The sequence below is a fragment of the Peromyscus eremicus genome, chromosome 2 (assembly GCF_949786415.1).
Source record: "Peromyscus eremicus chromosome 2, PerEre_H2_v1, whole genome shotgun sequence".
NCBI lineage: Eukaryota > Metazoa > Chordata > Mammalia > Rodentia > Cricetidae > Peromyscus > Peromyscus eremicus.
Genome location: NC_081417.1, coordinates 100,162,133 through 100,186,857, shown reverse-complemented (window position 1 = coordinate 100,186,857; position 24,725 = coordinate 100,162,133). Strand labels below are relative to the sequence as shown.

General features: G+C 40.9%; 1 protein-coding gene across 6 annotated transcripts in view; it reads right to left on the bottom strand.

Annotated features, from left to right (window-relative positions):
• The window catches only part of Cntln (centlein), a 254,855-nt gene extending 232,219 nt beyond the window's left edge, over positions 1–22,636 (bottom strand). For all 6 annotated transcript variants that reach the window (XM_059254498.1, XM_059254499.1, XM_059254500.1 and 3 more), the window contains exons 1-2: positions 22,274–22,636; positions 17,100–17,188 (exon numbers count right to left, since the gene is read on the bottom strand). In XM_059254498.1, the coding sequence (XP_059110481.1) occupies positions 17,100–17,188; positions 22,274–22,621 (437 nt within the window). In that variant the 5' untranslated portion in view covers positions 22,622–22,636. The remainder of the gene's footprint in view (positions 1–17,099; positions 17,189–22,273) is intronic.
• Between the last annotated feature and the right edge of the window lie 2,089 nt (positions 22,637–24,725).

Genomic DNA, 24,725 nt, shown 5'->3' with positions numbered 1-24,725 from the left:
AGTTTGATTCCCAAGACCCACATCTGATGGCTCACAATTGCCTATAACTCCAGATGCTCTGGCCTCTATATGCAATCAAATGCACATAACTCCCCCATTCCACTCTACCTACATGCACATGATTAAATGATAAATTAAATCTTTTAAGAGTCTAAGAATATTGTAAGAACTGTAGAGATGGCTTAGTGGTTAAGGGCACTAGTAAGTGCTCTTGCAGAGGACCCAAGCTCATTTCCCATTACCACATGGCAGCTCACAACTGCTTGTAACTCCAGTTCCAGAGAATTTGACACACTTTCCCAACCTCTGCTAGCCCTTGTATGTACATGGTGCACATGCATACACTCAGTCATATATAAACACACACACACATACACAAACACAATTTTTTTCAGAATGCACTATAACCTAGAAGAACAAAAAATAGGGAATAAATGCATGGAAAGCATTTATGAACACTTTACCAGTCCTACAATATCTAAGAACAAATAAGTATAGAGATGATCATGGACAACCATACAGCATATTAAACAATGGTCTCCTGGACCCTATTCTGTAGAACACCCTGGCAGCCCATTAAAAACACTATAGTTACAGCTATAGACCCCTGCAGTCTTGTCTAGAAAGCATACATAAGTACAGTTTCTAGCAACCTATGCAGGGGAAATCCCTATAGTTTTTGCTACTGAGTCATCAACAACTGTTGCCATACCTGATAGTTACTCCCAACTATACAGAGAAAACTGTCATACTTAATTTCTGTTGCTGTGAAGAGACACCATGATCACAGCAACTCTTATAAAGGAAAATATTTAATTGGAGCTGGCTTACAGTTCAGAGGTTTAGTCCATTATTGTCATGGCAGGAAGCATGGTGGCATATAGGCAGACATGGTGCTAGAGAGGTAGATGAGAGTTCTACATCTGGATAAGCAGGCAGCACAAAGAGAGACATTGAGTCACTAGGCCCAGCTTGAGCTTCTGACACCTCAAAGGCCATCCCCACCGACACACTTCCTTTAAGAAATCCACACCTAGCTGGGCAGTGGTGGCGCACACCTTTAATCCCAGCACTTGGGAGGCAGAGGCAGGTGGATCTCTGTAAGTTCGAGGCTAGCCTAGGCTACAGTGTGAGTTCCAGAAAAGGTGCAATGCTACGCAGAGAAACCCTGTCTCAAAAAAAAAAAAAAAAGAAATCCACACCTACTCCAAAAAAGCCACATTTATTCCAACAAGGCCACACCTACTCCAACAAGGCCACATGTCCTAATGACATTCTCTATGAGCCTATGGGGGCCATTTTCATTCAAACCACCACAAGAATCTATCTCAGATCTGCAGTTGTAACTCAAAGGTCCCCAAGTTAAACCACAAAGTGTCTCTACCTAACACTTTATAATCCAATGATCAAGAATCAAGATCTGTGACAGTAGCAAGAGAAAAGAGACTAGTCACAACATACAAAAGACACATCCATAAGGATAACAATGGTTTTCTCAGAAGAAACCTTTACAGGCTATGGTAGGATGGAACGATATACTCCAAGTGCTAAAAGAGAAAAGGCCAACCAAACAAGGACAGGTCATTATGTAAGGACAAAGGGGACAATTCATCATTAGACTAGACATTTAAATTCATAGGGCCTACCACTAGAGGAACTACATCTACAAAGCAAATACTGACAGGTTTTACGGAGAAAACAGGGAACAATAAAATAATAGTAGGAGACTTCAATGCTTAATTTTCAACAATAGATAACAACATAGAAATTTAATAGGTTAATAACATGACCCAAAAGAAATATACAACACCTACTATCCAACCAAAACCAAGTATATATTCCTTTCACACAAACAGAATATTCAACAAAACAGAACATATATTAGACTAAAAAACAATTCAATAAATTAAAATATGTATTATGATCACAGTGGAATCAGACTAGAATTAAAAGTGAAGGAAAACTGGAAAGTTCACAAATTAGTGAAAATCAAAGGACATATTCTTGAACAATCAAAGTGAGTCAGAGAAGTAATCTAAGGAAAAATTTTAAGAATTAAAACAAAACAGAAACCTAGCATTAAAATTAAAGGAAAACAGCAAAACAGAATAAAGATGGATGCTTATAAAAATGAAATCTCTTTGTGTGAGAAAAGAAAGACCTCAAACAATTCATAACTAATAGAATTAGAAAAATAACACAACTAAGCCCAGAATAATTAGAAGGGAAAAATATCATAAAGATCAAAAGAAACAGAAACAATAAACACAATGAAAAAGAACAGAGAGACTGGGAGTTGGCTTTGTGAAAAGATAAAACTGAGAAACCTTTGGACGAATTAATGCACATACAGAAAAGAACCAAACAGGTAAATCAAAGATGAAAGACGAAACATAATTCATACTGCATAAAACCAAAGGATGACAAAGAACTACTCCAAAGTTATCTATCATCAAATTTGATAACCTAGAAAAAACTAGATAAATCCTTATTGCATTTAACTTGCCAAAGCCTAGTCATGGAGAAATATAAAATATGAGTAGTTAAATATAGGGAGATTACATCAGCAATCAAAATGCTCACAAAAGTCCAAGAAAAAAGCCTTTTCCATAGCAATTTAAGAATGATTGATAGTGATCTTTCATAACCTCTTCCAAAAATGAATAAAGAACACTTCCAAACCCACTTAACAAGGTCATCCTTGCCCTCATACTAAAACCAGGCAAAAAACGGGGAGGAACAATGACAAGGATTATCCCTGATAAACACAGATACAAACACCATCAACCAAATATCAGTAAGCTAGGTTCAACAGCATACTATAAGGATTACATACCGTTATCATATGAGTTACCCTCAGGATATAAGAATAGTGTAACACATGTAGATAATACATATGATACACCATATTGAATAATCAAGGAGCAGCCCAACACATACACAAAAAGCACTTTATAGAAGGTTCTTGTATTATTTTTTAAAAATCTGTAAAAAAATGAACATAAAAAGATTCTTCTATGTTATAAAATCCATATAACATTCTCACAACAACATATAAACAGCAAAATTACTGAAAGCTTTCCTGTAAGATCTAGAACAATACAAAAACACATGCTTGCCACTTCTCTTTACTATACTATTTATATTTCTAGTCAGTGCAGTTAGGCAGGAAAAAAATGAATAAATTTAAATTAAAAAAGAAGTAAGTAAAATATCCTATTTGCAGATGGCATATTCTTACTTAGTGAAAACCCTTAAGTCTCCTTAAAGAAAAAAAAATACTTCAGAAATAAACAAATCAACAAAGTTTCAGAATATAAAAATCAATATATATCAGGTATGTTTCTGTACATTATCAGCATAATCTCTAAGAAAAAACTAGGAGCATTCCCATATATATCACTGCAATGGTTCATATTGACCGCGTCAACTTGATGGGATCTAGAATCAACTCTGGCCAGGTCTATGAGTGAGTTTCTAGAAAGGACTAAGAGTAAGACAAGTTCCAAGGGGGCCCAGATAGGAAGGGGTCCAAGGAGGAAGTAGCATCACCTGCCTCTTTGTCTTTGCTTCCTGCTGGTAGGTAAGTACACCTATTGTTGCTGCTGTATGTTCTACAGACAACAGACTACAGCTTATTCAGCCTTCTCTCATGTACTGAAGACCAGCAACTCCCCAGGAATCTCCAAGCCTTAGGTGTCAGATGGGGGCTGTAGAGGCATCCTCATGGACTGCTACAAGGTTCTCAGTTACATACAGCCTTTATCACAGAAGGAAATCTAGAGGAGTTCCCCTCACAATATGTAACATTCTATTTGCTCTGTTCTTCAAGAGAACCTGCTGAGTACAAGTGCTAATAAAGAACATAAACACTTAGGAATAAGCTTAACAAGGTGAAATAGAAAACTAGAGAACACTGAAGAACAAACTGAAGAAATACAAACAGTTGGAAACTCATCTCATCATCACGGAACCAGAAGAATGATTGTTTTAAATGCCCCTACTACCCAAAGCAATCTACAGTTTCAATATTAACCTTGTCAGAGCTACAGTGGGACTTTTCACATAAAAATAAAAAATACTCAAAAAGTTCATATACAAAACAGAATTCTTAGGCAAGAAAAAAAAAGCTAGAAAGATCATACTTCCTGGTTATTAATTCAATCACAAAGCTACAGTAATCAAAATAGTATGTTACTGATATAAGCACAGACATACAGATCTATAGAACAGTAAACATGGAAGTAAGTCCATATGTAAACAGACCATCAGCTAGTTTTTGACAAAGATTGCACAATGCAAAAAGCATAAACTTTTAAATAAATACATATTCCAATAATTAAGAATAAAATGTGGGTTGTGAGACCAGTCCGTGGATAAAAGCACTTTTGTAAGCCTGATGAAGGACCCAGCTAAAGGTAGAAGAGGAGCAACTCATCAAAACTGTCTTCAAATTTCCATACTCACATTATGGCATTCCCATATCCACTACATCATACACATATACAATAACAATAAATTAATGTTTTTAAAAGAATAAAATTGGACCTTGGTCTCATATCACACATAAAAATCAACTTAAAATGTGAGATGGAGAGATTTCTGCTGTTGTAGAAGATCCAGGTTGAGTTCTCAGAACACATGGCATTTCATAACCATCTGTAACTCCAGTTCCAGGGGATCCAAAATCTTCTTTTGGTCTCCATAGATACCAGACACAAACATGGTGCACATACATACACGCAGGCAAACACTAACACAAAATAAAAATGAGTATTTTTTAGGATGTAACTCAAAATGGGTTATAGGCTTAAGCATAAGACACCTAAAAAAGGTCACAAAATTCTTCAGGAAAATATTAAAACATTATTTGATAGTACATTGACCATAATTTTGTTTCTAGTTTAATATTTATTTTCAATCATATGCATAGAAACATGGGTACTTTGAAACGAATGTACCAGAAATCACTTGGAACAGCCAAAAGAATTGTCATACATTAAAAGCCTGTCATTTCTATCAGTGTTAGCATTACCTGAGGTTCTAAAATTACTCCAAAAGGGGGGGTGTAAAAAATGACCCCAGACTATGGCAGTGGAGCACTCATTCCAAACATGCTTTTATCAACCCTTTGTGGTTCACCTTGTCATCTGATAGAGCTATTTTACTCAATGGAACCAACATACACAGAGAGATGAGAGATAGAGAGAGAAGAGAGAGAGAGAGAGAGAGAGAGAGAGAGAGAGAGAGAGAGAGAGAAAGAAAGAGAGAAATTATCACCCTATTCCACTATAAATTACCATACCTCATCTGTTCCCCTTCACAATCCTTATTAACAGTATTGGCCACCACCTCTAGATTTCAAATAAAGATGCAGGCATGTCAGCCCAGCACTTAGGGCCTGAGGCATGAGGAGTGTTACAAGTTTAATACCAAGACCTTCTTTCAAAGTAAAACAAGATTCAAACAAGGAAATTAAAATAAGAAAAGAATAATCATAAATAGTATATAGAGTATAACAAAATAAATGATAATATGGTTATTATATTAAGGTTCCTCTAAAGAAAGGAACAGAATAAACAGAATGAGCATATATTACAAAGGAGATTTATTAGGCTGGACTATATAATATGGGTTGAGTAGTCCAACAAAGGCTGTCTTCACATGGTAGAGGTGAAGAACCTGGTAACTAGCTGTTCAGGACACTACATCAGATGTCTCAATAGTCCCAATTTGGCAATGAAGGCCTAGAGAATTCCAAGAGAACTGCTGGTCTTCAGTGGACATTGGAAGGCCAAAGAAGGTAGATTCCAATGTCAGCCAAGGATGGAATCAGCAGCAACAAGAACATATGAGTAGATGCACTAGCCAGAAAGAAACAAAACCAGACAGGCAAAGGCAGCACTCATTTCTATCAGTCCACTTTACATGTGGGTTGCCAATGGAGGGGACGGTGTTCTTCCCACTCAGAAGGAGAGTCTTCCTTGCCTCAGTTAAGTCTTTTCAGAAAATATTCTTATAAACCCATCATGGGAGTAACTCTTATTTGATTCCAGATCCAATCAAGCTGACAACCAAGAATAAACCACCACAGTTGGATATGACACCTATTGAACATGCAGCTTAAAAATATGCAAAATATCAAGTTCAAAAACAAATCCAGGAAGCTAACTGTTGTGCATTATTCCCTCAGAACATGACAAGACAATCAGGCATCATGAAATAGAGTTGCTGTGGTAATCTAGAGCATACCTTGGCCTGTAGTCATAGCAAAAAAATGAAAACACAGTGATAGCTAGGCCTATGGTTAATGGCTGCTGACATTCCCTCACAGGATAAGGGAGTAGGTCACAAGACCCTCATCAGAGATCCCAGTCACCACTCTCTCCTGCCCTAGCTGTACAGAAAAGGTCTTTGATACATGTGGTGATATTTTGTTTGTGCTCTAACAGATAAAGCTTGCCTGGAGTTCAGAATGCAGAGCTAGCCACTGGTTAACCATAGAGGCCAGGCAGTGGTGGCACACACCTTTAACCCCAGCACTTGGGATCTCATGCCTTTGATCCTAGCACTTGGGAGGCACACACCTTTAATCCCAGCACTAGGGAGGTGAAGACAGGAAGAGATATAGCTGGGCAGATAGAGTTATATAAGGTGGGAGGAGACAGGAGCTCACCCTTTCAGGCTCAGGAGTAGGCAAGGTAAGAGGTAGCTGTGGCTTGCTCCTTTGTCTCTTGGATCTTTCAGCATTTACCCTGATATCTGGCTCCAGGTTTTTATTAAGACCAGTTAGGCTGCTAGAAGAAAAGCTGGCTGAAGGTGAAAACTCTTCAGTGACACATGAGTGCAAAGGTTGGGTCTAAGGATCCAGCAGACTATTAGACAGATAACAGACCCAGTAAAGATGTCATATCTAAAATGTGCTTTGGCAGCCATCGTTTTAAAAGTTAAAAAAAAAGACAAATATCTCTGTTCTAGTTTCCTTTCTGTTTCTGTGATAAACACCATGAGCAAAAGCAACTAAGAAAGAAAAGGTTTCTTTCAGCTCACACTTCCAAGTCACACTAAATCCCTGAGGGAAATCAAGTTAAGAACTCCATCAAGAACTGAAGTAGAACCATGAAGGAATGTTGCTTACCAGCTCACTCACTCCATCATGCTGTGCTACCTTTCCTGTACAGCAGAGACCCACAGTGGGCTGGAGGCTAGACCCTCCCACATCAATCACTAGTCAGGATATCTCTCACAGACATGGCCACAGGCCAATTGATCTGGGCAACTCCAAAACACTGAGGTTGTTATTCCCAAAAAACTCTCAGGTTCATAAACTTAATGATAAAAACCTACCAGCACAACCTACAATCAATAAGAAATTATACTTTCTACAAGCACATAAAGCAAAATATAATATATATAATATTTGATATTTATGTCATATCATTCCTATTGGGGAAATCAAAAGTTGGTTTTCAATGATAGTTTACTTCTAACTACCTAAAATAGAATTTCAAAATATTGTATGTCTCTATCCAGAAATAAAAAGGTACAATGATATGAATATCCTTATCATAATGCTTATCAAATTCCATTATAAATTGACCATATCCATCCCTTCCCACTACACAGCAATCTAAATGGCTAAATTCGGAACTTCCTTCCTGTCACATTGACTAGTGTCATTCAGTTAATATTTTTAACACTGTTTAATATATGGCCATGTGTAGACTTCTCTCAATGCCCAAAGTTGTTCTCTTGCGACATTTGGTGTCTCCTAGGCACTTAAGCAAACAGCTATAAACTTACTCTAGATTTCCATTAAATTAATCCCAAAATTACCACTCACTACTTCTAGCCTGAATTTTATAGTTTTCTCCTCTTTGATGTCTTACATCTTGCTTTGTTTCAAAGTGAAGATGCAAAAGAGAGTGATTCTGAAAACGAAATCAGTATGATGTTCACAGCTGAGACAGTCAGAGGCAAGACAGAGGATTTAGAAGTTAAGGACCAGAAGAATTTGCAGGTTTGAGTGACACTGCAAAGGAGAAAGTGACTGAACTTGGGGATTGATTTTCTGTTAGAAAGACGCTAAAAGGTATCAAAGATCACCTCACTGTGTGAGATCTAGAGAGAAGAAGAAAATGGCATGTCTGTGGCAGGGAAGAAGTTAGGTCGTAAAGTAACTCCAAAAGAAAAACCAGTTAAGCTCTACACACAACATCCTAGGTTTGAAAGGCTCCACAGGACATGAACTGGAAATGCCAAGGCAACGGGTGTACGAAGACATATGTAAGAAAAGCCCACAGCAGAGAGTATAACATGGATCTCAGATCTAATGCATACAGTAAAAGAAATGCAGTCAAACCATCCCAAGACACTTTTTTTAACCTTCATATGAGCAAAAGTAACAAATGTTTGAAAGTAATATTATATCCAGGATGTGGCACAAACAGGAACCTTACTATGTTGTTGATGAAGATAGGTAGGTGTGTGTGTGTGTGTGTGTGTGTGTGTGTGTGTGTGTGTGTGTGTGTATTGGCAGTACTAAGGATTATATAGAGAGCAAGCACTGAACTTTGGACATAACAGAATGAAAGAAAAGTTCCTCAAACTCGCTTCCCAGTGAAATTGGTGAAAGCTATAACACATAAAATATAACCACATAAAGCTTCTAGAAATAGTCCTGGGGCAAACAACAAGTAGAAAATGTATCTATTTAAGAATATATAGAAAATTAAATAGAAAAAAGAAAGCAAGGACTGTGTGGGAACTGCATCAAGACAGTTCACTACTTGGGCCATTCCAACTCAGCAGTATGGGGAACACACCCAAGGTAGCTATAAGCCAAGAATAGTTCCCCTTCTTCACACATTTCTCATCCTGCTCCAGCTGAAGTTTACTGATGCCAAGGTCAACCAAGGTGCAGGAGAGAAGTAGGGATTCCACTCTTCTCCGGCCCGTCTTATGGAATAGTGCTTCTGCTTTGGGTTAACACAGAGACTCAGAAGAAAGAAGGAAAATGAGGAGAAGAGGGGAAGCCAGGAAAGGAGAGTGATGTTCAGATAGGAGCTGGAGGAGCAGGGAATGGACATGATCGAAATTCATTGCAATCATGTGCAAATTTACAAATGAACAAAGGAGTTTTAATAAAAAAAAAGATACTGTTATTTCCAGGTCTGTAAAGAATTGGGCTGGGATTTTAATGGAGATTGCATTGAATCTGTAGATTGCTTTTGTAAGGGCTTTTTTATTATGTTAATCCTACTGATCCATGAGCATGGGAGATCTTTTCATCTTCTGAGATCTTCTCCAATTTCTTTCTCCAAAGACTTGAAGTTCTTGTCATATAGGTCCTTCACTTGCTTGGTTAGTTACACCAAGATATTTTATATTATTTGAGGCTATTGTAAAGGGTATTGATTCTCTGATTTCTTTCTCAGCTTGTTTATCATTTGTATATAGGATGGCCATTGATTTTTTTTTTTTTAGTTAATCTTGTATCTAGCCACTTTGTCCCCCAACCGAGGAATGGATAAAGAAAATGCGCCAGAAAGCAGTGGCACAAGCCTTTAATCCCAGCACTCGGGAGGTGGATCTAAGTGAATTTGAGGCCAGCCTGGTCTATAGAGCGAGATCCAGGACAGGCACCAAAAACTACACAGAGAAACCATGCCTCAAAAAAACAGAAAAAAAAAGAAAATATGGTATATTTACACAATGGAGTATTATTCAGCTGTTAAAAATAAGGATACCAGGAAATTTGAAGACAAATGGATGGAACTAGAAAAAAATCATCCTGAGTGATGTAACCCAGACTGAGAAAGACAAGCACAGTATGTACTCACTCATAAGTGGATATTAGCTGTAAGAAAAAGGATAACTATGCTACAATCCACAGCCCCAGAGAGGCTAGGTAACAAAGAGGGTTCAGGGGGATGCCCAGATCTTCCTGAGATGAGAAAATAGAAGAGATTTCATGAGTGGACTGAGAGCAGGTGGGGATGGGAACATGAGCGATCAGGTGGGGAGGGATGAGGAGGGTGAGAGTACTGAAAGAGACTACTGGAAATGGGGAGGGGTGTAGCTGGAGCTTTCCTGCCTGGCCCACAATCAGGACAAATCTCTCTCACCCGCCTGTCCCACAGCTGCTCAGACCCAACCAAGTAAACACACAGAGACTTATATTGCTTACAAACTGCATAGCCGTGGCAGGCTTCTTGCTAACTGTTCTTACATCTTAAATCAAGCCATTTCTATTAATCTATAAGTTGCCACATGGCTCGTGGCTTACCGGTATCTTAACATCTTCTCAAAGCAGTGGCTGGCAGTGTCTCTCTGCCTCAGCCTTCCACTTCCCAGAATTCTCTTCTCTGCTTGTCCCACCTATACTTCCTGCCTGGCTACTGGCCAATCAGCATTTTATTTATACAGAGCAATATCCATAGCAGAGGGGCATTCCAGGCTCAGACAAAAATCTGGTGCAAGGGAATCTCCCAGGTCTCTACAACCCCAGCTAAGACTCCTAGCAATAGCAGATAGGTAGCCTGGACTGGCCTTCTCCTGTGACCAAATTGGTGCCTAGCCCAACTGTCATCAGAGAGGCTTCATCCAACAACTGATAGAAACAGATGCAAACCCACAGCCAAACATTAGGCAGAGTTTGGGGAGTCCTGCAGAAGAGGAGGAGAAAGAATTATAGGAGCCAGAGGGGTCAAGGACACTACAAGAAAACTCACAGAATCAACTAACGTGGGTTCATAGGGGCTCACAGTGACTAACCAGTAGAGAGCCTGAACGGAACTGACCTAGGCACTCTGTATATATTACAGTTATGTAGCTTGATCCTCTTGTGGGACTCCTAAGAGTGGGAGCAGGAGCTGTCTCTGACTCTTTCACTGGCTTTTGGGACCCTACTCCTCATACTGGATCACCTTGTCCAGCCTTAATACATGGGAGGTGCTTAATCTTACTGCAACTTGATGTGCCATGTTTTGTTGATGTCCTTCGGAGACCTGCCCTTTCCTAAATAGAAACAGAAGAGGAGGGGATTGGGGGTTGGGAACAGAATGGGGGCTGGGAAGAGAGAAGAGAGGGGAAACTGTGGCCATGATATAAAATTAATTAATTTATTAGTTAATTAATTAAAAATAAAGAACAAAGATAAAGCAAAAAAAAAGAACCTTAAATTGAAAAATTCAAATGAAATGAAGTATGTTAGTTCACTTGTGGTACTAGTCAGAGAAAACTAATAGAATAGATTGGATGGTGGGCCTCATGGGTAAGTGTATCTAAGGACTCTAGTTTCTGCTGAAGGCTTCCTTTTGCAGAGTTTGGATATTAGGGGCATACTGAAGGTGGTTTTGTCCTGACTGATAGTCATATAATAATTTCCTCTACTGCACATGTCTCTCCTCATGCTACATCAAATTTTAAGCATACATCACACAAATTACTGTTATAGGCTTCAGATGCTATCTGACAACACTGGTAGCTATTGAGTTGACGAGCCATCAAGGGGATGATGGTGAGAGATTCCCCCCTGAAAGACATGTAGATACATCTCTTGGATTAGATCATCTACAATGTCAGGGTCAGGGTCAGGGTCAGAGTAGAGTTCACTTCTATAGGGCTTCCTGGTTCTTGGTAACTGGAGGTGTCTTGGTAGAATGCTTTGAATGCCTTCACATATGGAATCTCAGCTCACCCTTCTGTGTCATGCAGCAAAGATCTAGCTAAAGGATGATATTAATATACTCATGGTCATTTGGGGACCATTTCTCTCTATATTCCAGTTTTTATAAGGATCAGGCAATGTTAAGGTACAATATGATATCACAAACTTTTTACTAATGATTGAGGCAATACCTTGTAGCATGAATCCTAATTGGTCTTAATAAAAACCCAGAGCCAGATATCAGGGTGAATGCTGAAAGATCAGGGAGACATAGGAACAAGCCACAGCCACCTCTCACCTCACCAGCTCCTCAGCTGAAACAGACTGAGCTCCTTTCTCCTCCAGCCTTATATTTCTTTCTCTGCCCAGGCCTATCACTTCCTGTCTCAACCTCCCTAGTGCTGGCATTAAAGGCATGTGTGCTTCCCACGTACTGGGGGCAAAGGCATGAGATCCCAAGTGCTAGGATTAAGTGTGTGCCACCACTGCCTGGCCTCTATGACTAACTAGTAGCCGGCTTTGCCCTCTGATCTTCAGGTAAGTTTTATTTGTTAGATCATACACAAAGTATCACCACAATACCTGAGGGGAGAGTCTGGCAGAACACCAGGGGTACTTTCCCATGATACTCTCCAATGAAGAGAAGAGGGGGGAAATGTAGAGGGAGGGAGAAAATGGAGAACTTTTGGCCTGGTTCTCCCAAAAGGATTTCCACTGGAGATGGAAGAGTAGGGCATATATTCCCAGGGCTTCCCTCTATGGAATCCCTTCTCAAGGCAGTGAATGTCTTTATTCTTTGCTTAGATGGACATAGTGCAATATCACTTTTGTTTCCTTAGACTTAGGGCTGAGTTCCTCTATCACCTACGTCATCTTTCTAGCTACGGTGCCCCTGGGTATGAGCAGTGGCTTTTGGCATCCTCCAGTTAGAGAATATGATCTCTTCCCAGTGAGCCTCTTGTAAATGGTGATGCTGACTAAGGTGGGGTCACTGCCTGAATGAGAACTTTCAGGGATTAGAGGAGCTATATCCACAATGAGGAGTCATATCTTATTATAATCATTATAATCCAGTCCTGGCAGGCCAGGAAGTGTCATCACCTGAGGAAAAGACCACTTTCCTCAGAGTTTGGGTGGAAAATGGGAGCAAAACAATCCATAAGATGTTTCATAAGTATGATACAATTAAAAGGAGATTCTTTCCCAGATATAAGGGTGAATCAATCCAGTTTATATTGTGGAAAGGCCAGGGACTCTAAGCCCTAGACTTCAGAATGAAAAGGACTAAAAAATAATGAGGAGAATTTTTAGTAGTAAAATAGGAGAGAATGTATTTTCTCACTTCCTGGTTGGCTTGGCCAAATATGTTCCAGTGGTCAGGTCAGAGTTAGGCATTTCCAGCTTCTTGGCCTTTTATCCAAAGAACTGGAAATTGGCAGCTCACTCCTGGCCCTTATAAGGTACTTAGCAGCCTACTTCCTTCACTTGCATATAGTATGCACACACATCCCTCTCCAAGCAATGTATTTAACAATGTCAGAAGCCCCTCAAACATCCACCTGCCTCTGCCTACCTGTTCTTTTATCTCTGAATGATAACACAGAACCCTGACTAATACACTTAATAACAATCAAATTTACACACTTTCATTCAAGTGTATTCCCAATGAACCAAGCACAAACAGATGGGTCGATCTGACCAAAACTGGTTTTGGGAGCATGTACAGTAAGGCAAACTGTTGTTCAAGTGAACTTTTAGAGAGAATCCCTCATTTATCATTTTATATCTATGCATAGTTGGGTGTGCATATGATTAAAATGAGAGGCATATGGGAAGGGACATGATCAGAGGGAAAAATGAATATATGACCTAATTTATCATTCAAAATAAAGAACTTCCCTCACTTTGTTCTTTTAAACTCCCCAGGGACCCCTAAGAGTACTCTCACTTCTAGGGCCTTCTGTCAATCTTGGCAACATATCCCTCTATAATCTATACTATTACTTAGCTACAAATAAAATTATCTTGTTTATTTTGCAGATCTGTAGGAGTGTTTATTCATTCAATAAGAGAATAAGAACCTGGAAACACCAAACCTAGGCCCCAATCAGCATCAGTGACAAGACTGTATAAGAAAAAGCACAAAGATGGAATGCTTGGGATGCTGTGAATGTGTTGCTCTGATGGATTGATAAATAAAACGCTGATTGGCCAGTAGCCAGGCAAGAAGTATAGTATAGGTGGGATAAGCAGAGAAGAGAATTCTGGGAACAGGAAGGCTGAATCAGGAGTCACCAGCCAGAGACAGAGGAAGCATGATGTGAAAGTACTGGTAAGCTATGAGCCACGTGGCAACTTATAGATTGATAGAAATGGGTTAATTTAAGATATAAGAACTGAATAGCAAGAAGCCTGAGCCATTAGGCCAAAGAGTTTAAATAATATAAGTGTCTGTGTGTTTATTTGGGTCTAAGTAGTTGCGGGCCTGGGCGGGACTGGAGACAACTCCAGCAACAATGGACAACTGTGGCAAACTCTGTCCAGGAAGACCAAGATATCATCATACCCAAACAGAGCTTAACTGGTATAATTAATGGTAATTAATTAGTTGGGGTCAAATAACAGATTACCTTTCTGTATTCTATTTGACTTTCACATTTAGAACATTCCTTTTTGAAAGGTTCAGGTTGAGTGGCAGAGTTTGCACTTGTAGAAATATTTACATAGTCATAACATTAGAAAGTGCACTAATAGATTTCCGATTTTAAAAATCAACTCAAAATTTAAGACATTTCATAGCATGATCTATGAACTACAACATCAGAATTATCTGGAAAGTTTGTTTTTAGAAAGATTCCTGGATCCTACCCCAGAGATTTGGTACGCTGTGTATGTCTATCTACAAGAACAGTATTTTAAACATTTTTCAAGTTTTATGTTGAGTGTTGTTAGTCTTGGTTGTTGTATTAGTCAGGATTCTTTAGAACATAAGTGATAGGATATGTGCATACTAAATGAGAATTTATTAGATTTGTTTACACAATATGGTCCAAGTCTTCCAACACCATCTGTATCACACCAGGGAAACTGAGAAGACAGTAGTTGCTCAGTCCATGATGCTGGACCCTTCAAAGTCCCAATACAGTACCAAAGGCATAGAGGATTCCTAGAGAGCTTCTGATATTCAGTCCATGTTGAAAACCCAACAAAACAAAGAAATCAGCAGTAGCAGACACAGGGTTGATGAATGTGCCAGCAAGAGTGAATGCAAATAGGCAAAAGCAAAGCTTTTCTTCCTCCATGTCCTTTTATCTGGGATTTCACCAAAAGATGCCACTCACACTTAAAGGGGTCTTCCCACTTCAAATACTATGTTCTAGAAATACCTCAAAGAATGCCCAGTTCCAGATCCAGCCAGTCAGACAAACAAGATTAGACATCACAGTTATCAATCTGACTTGATCTTGAATTGACTAAGAGACAAGACCTTCCCTGAAACTGGACAGCACCTCTTAGTGGCAACCCAGATATAAAAAGGTCCCATGGAAACTGCCACTTTTGTCTGCTCATCTTTACTCCTTGCTGATCTGTGTATCTCATCTGTTGCTGCTGTGGCTCCTGCCGTTTTACACTGATACTGGAAGCTAGCTTCTTTGGCATTCCAATGTGGACTGATGACCAGGAGCCTTTCAGGAATCCTCCAGGCCATCAGCACCACACTAGGATGCTGAGGCATCCAGCCTCCTTGACTGAGCAGCTTCCACATATTCTCAGCCTCTCTAGTAAGTAAACATTGTTGGATTACCCAGCCCATATTGTGTAAACCAATCTAATAAATCCTTTAATAATATATTTTCATTCTATTAGTTCTGTTCCTCTAGAGAACTCCAATTATATACAAATTATATACACTACATTTTGAAAATCACAGCTATAAAGCAATAATCTCTCCAATTCTTATTATATATCTTAGGAACAAAAAGCTTTTGAGTTTGAGAACACACCTCCAATATGTATTTATTTATAAACTGTATATATATATATATATATATATATATATATATGTACTCTTCTACAACTAAAAATATTAGTATATTAAAAGTATAAAATGGAAATTATAAAATGGCATGATCATATTTCACTACTTCCTTCTGCTCAAGCAAAATGCAGGTAAAAATTGAGGGTAGCTTTTTAAGTTGGAAAAAAATATTAAGAAAAAAGGATGAAGAATAAGATCACAGCTATGCAAATTCAACAGCCAGAACTTTTCTAGAAGGTTGCACTGCTTCAAATAAAAAATAGAAACAGAAAACATTTATTTCCAGTATACTGAAAAAGCAACCAGGAAGCTTCAACAAAATGTAATTCTGATCATCAAAAGGGAAGTGTGATTGATAAATTGGACATACAAGCAACATGAGGAAAAGACAATTACAATATTTTAGGAGTCTACAACAATCAAGGAAGGTAAAATTCAGCATAGTCTGGCATGTATCACAGATTTTAACAAGAAAAAAAGCAGATATTGTTAGAATGATCACAGGGCTAGAGACCCCAAACAAGAATATAGCGAAGTCATCAAAAATTATACACAGGTTATATGAGCCTGATTCCAGCAAAGAAATGAGGAAATGAAAAGATATCCATATGTTTAGCTTCTCATTTAGGAAATATAATGAAATCCATTTAATAGGAAAGCAAGTATGTTAATCACTGTGTTAAATGTCAGGGGACTACTGCATACTAAATGTGTGATGAGGAGTACCAGCATCACTCCAGTGTTTCTAATGACCACGGAGAGGCTTCATAATCTACAGTTAAATGACTGAGCATCCCTACAGGGCAATACTGAAGTATAAATGAAAACTCTCAACTTATCCCAGAACACTTCCTCTACTCTGGCAAAGTCACCTCAGGTTTTCAAGAACACATTGCAATTATGTAATGGGGAAAACTGAGTCAGTCTAAGGAGTTCCCTATCCTGCAGCTGTCAAGTAAGAAGCCAGACAACGAGGACATCTCCCAGAAGTGTGGCATACCTACATACACTCTCTTATCTAGTGTCTACGCCACAGTTTTCTCTTACCTGCTAAGTACTCATATGTCAGACTATGAGTAAGATCCTAGCACTTGGGATAAGGGAGAAAGATCAGGGTTCAAGGTCATCCACAGGTACACAAGTGCAAGGTCAGCCTGGGCTACATGAGACCCTGTCTCATGAATATACATCATATACATATACATGTGAGCAGGAGAAAGGACTGATATATGCTTGGGGGATCTGGCAGTAATTACAATGTTGTGATTATGGCAGTCATTTGGAAATCAAACTAATATTTTGGGGGCACTGACAATTTTAAACTTTATATAAAAGAAAAACAAATCCAACAAATACAAGACTCATGAAAAAATTAAGTTGAGAGCTCACCTTTCCACAACCAAACTGATAGTTTGAGTAAGATCCGGATTTGTTGCCTGGAGACGTTTCCACAAAGACCATACAAATTCTTTGTCAGCCTTAAGGAAATAAAAAGCATGTTAAGTGTGTTGTGTCTATTGATAAGAGATGATACTATGTTAAATTTAAATATAAAAAAACAATTATTTTACTACTACTTCTATAATTATACTAATGAATCCTTTAAAAGTATAGCAGAAAGAGGCTGGACATGGCTCAGTGGTTAAAAGCCCTAGCTGCTTCTCTAGAGGCCATGGTTCAATGCCCAGCACCCACACGGTGGCTTACAATCATGTGTAACCCCAGTCCCAGAGAACCTAATATCTTCTTTTTGCTTCCTTGCACATCGTATATACATAATACACAGATATATAAGCAGGCAAAATACTCACACCCACAAAAACAACTTTAAAAAACCATTTAAAAGTATGGTAGTAAAACCTTTTTTAAAAAATTCCTTATACTGATAGCCTACACTCTAAAACTGATAGTGCTCCTGCCCACATTTTGCAAATGCTGAAATGAAAAAACAGTGTGATTTGCCGGGCGGTGGTGGCGCACGCCTTTAATCCCAGCACTCGGGAGGCAGAGACAGGCGGATCTCTGTGAGTTCGAGGCCAGCCTGGGCTACCAAGTGAGTTCCAGGACAGGCGCAAAGCTACAAAGAGAAACCCTGTCTCAAAAAACCAAAAAAACAGTGTGATTTACTCTGAGAGGAAGCTGGCCTTCATCTGCTGCTCTCTTCCAATTCCCTGGACCTCAAAACCCCATCAAAGAACTGACTACACCAGCTGCCTCCCCTTTCCCACTTCCTTCACTCTGCAATTCTTTCAGTAAGATTTCCTTCCCAGGGGAAAAAGACTGGGAGACCGTCCCCATGTCTGAGAAGCTGTAGACAGTTGATGGCTTCTCAGACATGGGGAGAACATTTTCTTTAAGGGCGTGGCCCCTGGAAGGTCAACCATGCTCCAGTGGACGGGGTATAACAGAGTATATGGGCAGCACAAATTGGACCCAATGTGTTATTTTAAGAGAGGGAGGGAGGGAAGGAGAGAGATGGGGTAGGGAGGTAGGTGACCAAGGAGGAATTAAGGGGAGGAGTAGGGTGAATATGACCAAAATACATTGTATAAAATTCCCAAAGAATCAATAAAACATTTTTAAAATGAAAAGGCCAAAAGGAGACCATGGATTGAAAGGAAATATTTATAAAAGACGTAGCTTATAAAATACTTGTATCCAAAATATACAAAGAATTCTTAGAAAGCAGCAGTTAAAACACTAGGTGATTTAAGAAGTAGCAGGAGCTCTAAACAGATGTCTCGCCAAAGAAGATTACACCTGGCAAATCAATTTCCCTCTATACCAATATACTAACATTTCCCGCGATCTTCTATCCTGCTGAATCCAATGGACGGTTTCAGACTTACAGGCTACATCAGTTATTAATTCCAGTTAATAGAAATAACTTTGGGGAGCTTTAAAAAAATAATGATGACCTAGAGGTTTTGATTAGCTGGTCTTAAATAAGGTCCAAGTATCAGAATTCTTTCAAATCTCTGAGATGCACTCAGAGTTAAGAGTCAATGCCCTACTTGATGTTATACAACTAACAGAGTTTTACAAACCAACCCTTCTATGGTTTCTCTATCCCTCACACTTGTATTGCCAACTGTCTACTTTACAATTCCAAATGAATGCCTAAAAGGCACTTCTTAAATTTAACTTGTCTGAAATAAAACTCTTGATCGATAACCCTCTCACAAACTTGCCCTTCTGCATGTTAGAAATGCATCATTATCTCATTAATTATTTCAAACACCTAAAATGTAGGGAGAAGTCAACCTTGGTGGCTCTCTTTTCCCCATACTTCCTATACAACAGAAGGCCTTATCTGCAAAATATATCCGTATTCTAATCACTCTCAACACCTTCACCATTATCACCCTAGTCCAAATCAATTCCGACTCTTGTTTCTTTCTCTACAAGAGGCTCTTAGACTCACAGGTCAGATGTCTCCACTGGATTCCCATTATATTGGGCAAACAATCCTAACTCTTTACCAAGACTCTAAAACGCCATGTCATCTGGTCTCACACACAGCTCTCCACGATGTCTATCATGCTCCCCTATCCTTAGGCTGGCTTCCTTGCTCTGCTTGAACCAGAGCCTTTGGGTATGCTATACCATCGTCCAGGTTTTCATACTGATGATTCCCACACTCAATTCAAGGCTTTACCTTAATATCACCTCCTCAAAACAAGTTGCCACTGGCCATTTATAACTAAAGCCACAAGTCTGCTAATCCCTTGTCCTGTTGCATTTTTAATGTGTTTATTTTTATTCTTTGGGGGTGTGGAGAATGGGACACACTCTTGCCACAGTGTGTGGATGAAAGATAAGGACAACTTTTGGGAGCTGATTCTTCCCCTCCAGGGTGGGACCTGGGAATCAAGCAGCACTCTTGCCCACAGTGCCATCTTGCCAGCTTCCCTAGTTTGCTTCCTATTTCTGGGATAAAGACACCATAAGCAAAAGCAGCTCTGGGGAGGAAATGGCCTGGCTTGCATGTATGATCACAGTCCATCACTAAGGGAAACAAGGCAGGAATTGAAGCAGGACAGGGACCTGGAGGCAAGAACTGACACAGAGGCTGTATAGGAACGCTGCTTACTTGCTTGCTCAGCCTGCTTTCCTATAAAACCTAGGAACACCAGCTTAAGGGCAGCCCCTCCCCACAGGCATCTGGGCCCTCCCATATCGGTCATTAATCAAGAACATTACTCTATTAGAATATAGCTTCTGCCTATGTGATGAACCCAAATGCAAGGTGCATTCTCGAGTCTACATTTGTTTTGTTTGTTTTGAATACCTGGACAAGGCTTCAACATAGCTAAATATATGGCAGATATAAAACACAACTTACTTCTCTGGGCAAATATTCTGATTCCCAATACCATATGCTTTCAAAAAGCTTATCGTTAAATTTGGTAATGAACATATATGTCTGTCGCTTAAATGCCCTAAATAATTTTCATCTAAAACTGACTTACAGTTTGTAAATGTTGTTGGCTGCTACAATAACGCCCCCCCACACACACACACACAAGCTTTATAAATCCAACATCGTTTTGTTTCATCTGCTAGTCTGCAAATGGTGGGGAGTATGCACATCCACATATTGTCCTGCATATATCCAAGCAGGATACAGTCTTGAAAGACAGAATAAAAGCAAATAATAGGCTGGAAGTCGTCTCTAAACAAATAAAATAAGGCATTAAAAACATCTTGAAAAGCTTAGGAAAATGCTCCATTTAGAAGCTCCTCCCTCAGTAAGCACGACAGAAAGATTTCCACTCATTTCATCAGCCTTTCCTTCTGCTGACTATTGTACCAGGTGCTAACCCGGGGGCCACATGCGTTCCGGAGAGGTGAGACATAAACTAATTTACTTTGGGTTGCCATTCCCAACAATATTTGGACACTATATATTCTCAGGTGCTGTCATTTATGGATGAATAAGAAGTAGAATTCACAACAAAAACCTAAAGGTTTTACAAAACAAAAAAAAGAACTCACTTGGTAGCCCAGGCTGGCCTCGAACTCACAGAGATCCGCCTGGCTCTGCCTCCCGAGTGCTGGGATTAAAGGCGTGCGCCACCACCGCCCAGCCAAAAAAAAGTTTAATTATTTTTCCCCAGTAGGACTCTGGTTTGGCTATAGTCTTGGTGGCAAGGGAAGTTACTGCCAACCTCATTTCTGGAATTTACTGTGATATCTCCAATCATCTAATAGTATTATCAAATCTCAAGAATTAGCCATTCTAAGCTAATTAGGACCATTTCTGTTTCTTAATCTGCCTCAAGTATTGCAATAACTCCCTAGGCCAGGTATGCCCAAGATCACAAAGGTCAACGCCATACTAGAAGCCACATTTTTAAGGTTATAAACGTGAGAGTAGAGGGACAGTGTTAGGAAATGTGGGTAGTGCCTTAGATTGCTAATTAGCGTGACCACGTATCTCTAAATTCCCCAAGGGTGAGGTTTACAGTGGACAAAACGCTTTAGTTCATTGCTGTTTTATCCCTTTGCTCTTTTGCCAGCAAACAGAAAACGAGAAGGGGGGCAGTCTGATAATTGCTCCCCAATCTACTTAACCAAAGCTATAGTCAAGTTCAAGATTCTGTTGTTTTTACAGCAAAGGCCTATAAAACAGGGTGAGAGAGCCCAACAGAGCAAACCATAAGGGAATGAGCAAGGCTTCACTAATCTAAACTGATAATACTGCTCTGTCTGTGTTGGCAGTTCCTAATTAGTGTCTCTTAAAGACTAATTTAATTTTTTTTAAAGACCTGTAATTAACTGAACGAGGTCCTACTTCCTAACCCTATATAAAGTTCGAGCCAAATCTTAGGAGTTGGTGGTTAAGATAGCAAAATGCACCCCTCAAAAAAAAAAAATTAAAACAAAAATAGCAAATCTCTGTGCACTGGCAAGCTCATTTTAGTTTACACAAACCCTAAAACTTATCTGGGAAATAATTTGAATGCAACTAATTTAACAACTGCTTTCCACTGCCAAGGCCACATGAAAGTATGTGACTTTCGCACTCATCATCTATGGGATCATCCTAAGTTAATGGTCTAGGGGATCGTTCGAAGTTAATAAATGAATACGGAGCCTTCTGTGTGTGAACTCCCCAGCCCCAAGGCTTTCTAAAAACGGTGATTGTGTTTGGAACTTAAGGTTAACAGTGTAAGAACAACGGTAAGTGTGGGCTGGAAATTCAAAAGCAGGCTACTTCATCAGTGACATTTTATTTTTGTGACACGGTCCTGTTTATTTCAATTCACGGGTGCGCTCCCCTCGTGGGCACTAGGTACTAGTCACCACCAGGAACTTGGGCTTTGAGGAAGGCGCCTTTGGAGAGCATGTATCCCAAGGAACCCCGGGTCTGCAGAGGGGCCGAGGCTGCAGCCCAGGCGATGGGTGGGTGGAGCGGGGCGTGGAGCCTGGAGGGCGCGTCCCGGGAGGGCTCCCTGGGTGCCCGGGGCCGCGAGCGAGCGAGAGCCCGGGGGAGCGGTGGCGGGCGCGCTGCCCCTGCCCGGGCGGTGGACGGGAAGGCCGGCGGCCAGTCCTGATACCTGACACAGGGCCAGCTCCTCCTTGAGGCTGCTCAGCTCTTCCTCCAGCAGCTGCGTCCGAGTCGCCTTCGCCTCCGCCACCGAGAGGCCCTCTGGCCGCCAGGGGCCCGGGGGCGCGCTGGCGACTGCAGCGAGAGCGGCCCCGGCCCGGCCCGGCCCTCGCCGGCCCCCCGACCCTTCTTCGCCCCTCCAGACGAGGTCGCTTTTATCCGCGAAGACCTCCCTCGCGGCGCCCGCCAGCCCCGAGGCCTCGCTGCGCACGGCGTGCGCCTCGGCTCCGCGCCCGCGGCGGCCCGATGGCCGGACCGGGGGCGGAGGCAGCGGGGAGGACGGCGAGCGCGCCGCCATGGCCGCGGCGCCTAACGGGTCAAGTTCCCGCTTGAAAACTCCACCTTCCCTTCCCCATCCTGAGGAGCCGGGCCTGCCGGCCTACGCATGCGCACGGCTTTTCCCGCCTCGGACCGCGCTGGCGGCTCGCGGGCCCGGTTTCCCGCGGGCCAGCGCCAGGCGCGGGCAGCCGAGGGGCTGCGCGTGCGCGCGGGGCCGGAGGCGGCTCGGCCGGCCCGAGTCCCCCAGTGCCGGGTGCGGTGCGCTGGTTCCCCGCCCTGCTAAGACCCTGGCCTCCACCGAGGACCTACTTTACATCCCTCCTCCTAAAGCCTTCCTGCCAAGCCCCCAGCGACCCCGAACTGTGAATTCCTCCTCCTCCTCCTCCTCCAAGGCTTCTGCCAAGTCGTTTTTCACGTTTCATTGACCGCCCTCAAGTGTTAGTTACCCCGCTAATCTCTCCAACGCTGTTGTAAGCTCCTTGAGGATCGGGGAATAGGTTTTAAGAGTTAAGTGTTTTCTTCACACCCCTTGGCAACGCCGCCTTACAGTGCGGCTGACATCCAGCCCACTGAAGTCAAGGAGACGCGGAAAGCCTTGTGCTGAGCTGGGACTATCGAGCAGGCTTCCCGCTTGAATTATGATCCTTCCTACACCCTTTGTCTTTTGTTTTGCAAGAGTCATGGTTTCCTTTGAGTCTTTATGTCAATTTCTTTATCCCTTGGCTGGATATCAGAGCGAGTTTGTCCTACAAGGCCCAACAGCTTGGTGTCCTTGGACCGATCCAAAGTCAGCAACGGCGTGTGATGAAAGAAATGAGACTGACTTACTTTCTCTTTTAGTCTCTGGCTTTTTCTTACTCGCTTTGTTATACACTTCAAATACTTAATAACCTTCCTTTATCCTTAAAATACTTCCTCGCTGTTGCTAAACTTAATAAAGGCATGCACGCTGAGCTGAGTTTCACGGATAGAATTGCTCTTTTTTGCGTTGTTTGTTTGTTTGTTTCCAGGAAAGCATCCAGAATACTTGGAAGACATTTGAAATAAAGATTTCACCCACCGTGAGGTGACCATTTTCAAATCATCTATGCCAGAATTTGGTCAGCATACCAGAAGACAGCCTCCAGTCTTCCTTCCCACCCAAGGAAGAAGTGTGAAGTATATTAAAGAATTATTTTAAAGTACATGTGGGGGCAATGGCTCAGTCCATGGCGTGTTTGCTGCGAAAGCATGAGGATCCAAGTTCAGTCCCTCAGAACCCACTTTTTTTTTTAAGCCAGGTTCCATGGTGTTGGTGTTGCAGAATATTTGTACACTGCGTGAAGATGTGTTGCTGTGATTGGTGTAATAAAATGCTGAACAGCCAATAGCTAGACAGGCGAGATAGGCGGGACTCCCAGGCAGGGAGAAGAAGAAGAGATAATTGAGGTGCACAGGAGAGGAATGGACATAGAATGGGTCAGACACACAGACAAAATGGGAGAGAGGTAAATAAAACCACGTGGTAAAACATAGATTAACAAAAATATGGGTTAATTTAAGTTATAAGAGCTAGTGGGACAAGCCTAAGCTAATGGCCAAACTTTCATAATTAATAAGTCTCCATGTTGTTATTTGTGAGCTGGTGGCTGACGAAAAGGCTTGGTACATGTTGGCAGGCCTGTAATCCCAGAACTGAGGAGACGGCAACCAGAAAATCCTTGGGCCTCACTGGCCAGCCACTCTAGCCAAATCAGCAAGTCCCAAGTTCAGAGAGAGACTCTGTTTCAAAACACATAATGGAAAGCGACTGAAGGAGACACAGGATGTCAGCCTCCACACACACACAAGCACCTAAGGCATACACATGAACACATACCTACACACAAAAAAGAAAAACTGCAAACTTGTCTTACAAATGTTACGTGTTGAACATTTAACATTTGCTTAGTCCAATGTTAATTTTAAAATATAAATTCACTTAATTATTATCTTACATTAAATTGTGTGTCATTTGCATTTTACTAGTGAAGAAACTGAGATTTCAGAGGTCATTGTAATTTCTGACTTTCCATGTCTGATAATAGGGAAGCAAGAGTTTAAATCTATTTAACTCTAAAATTGATGCATTTGATCTCTATGGT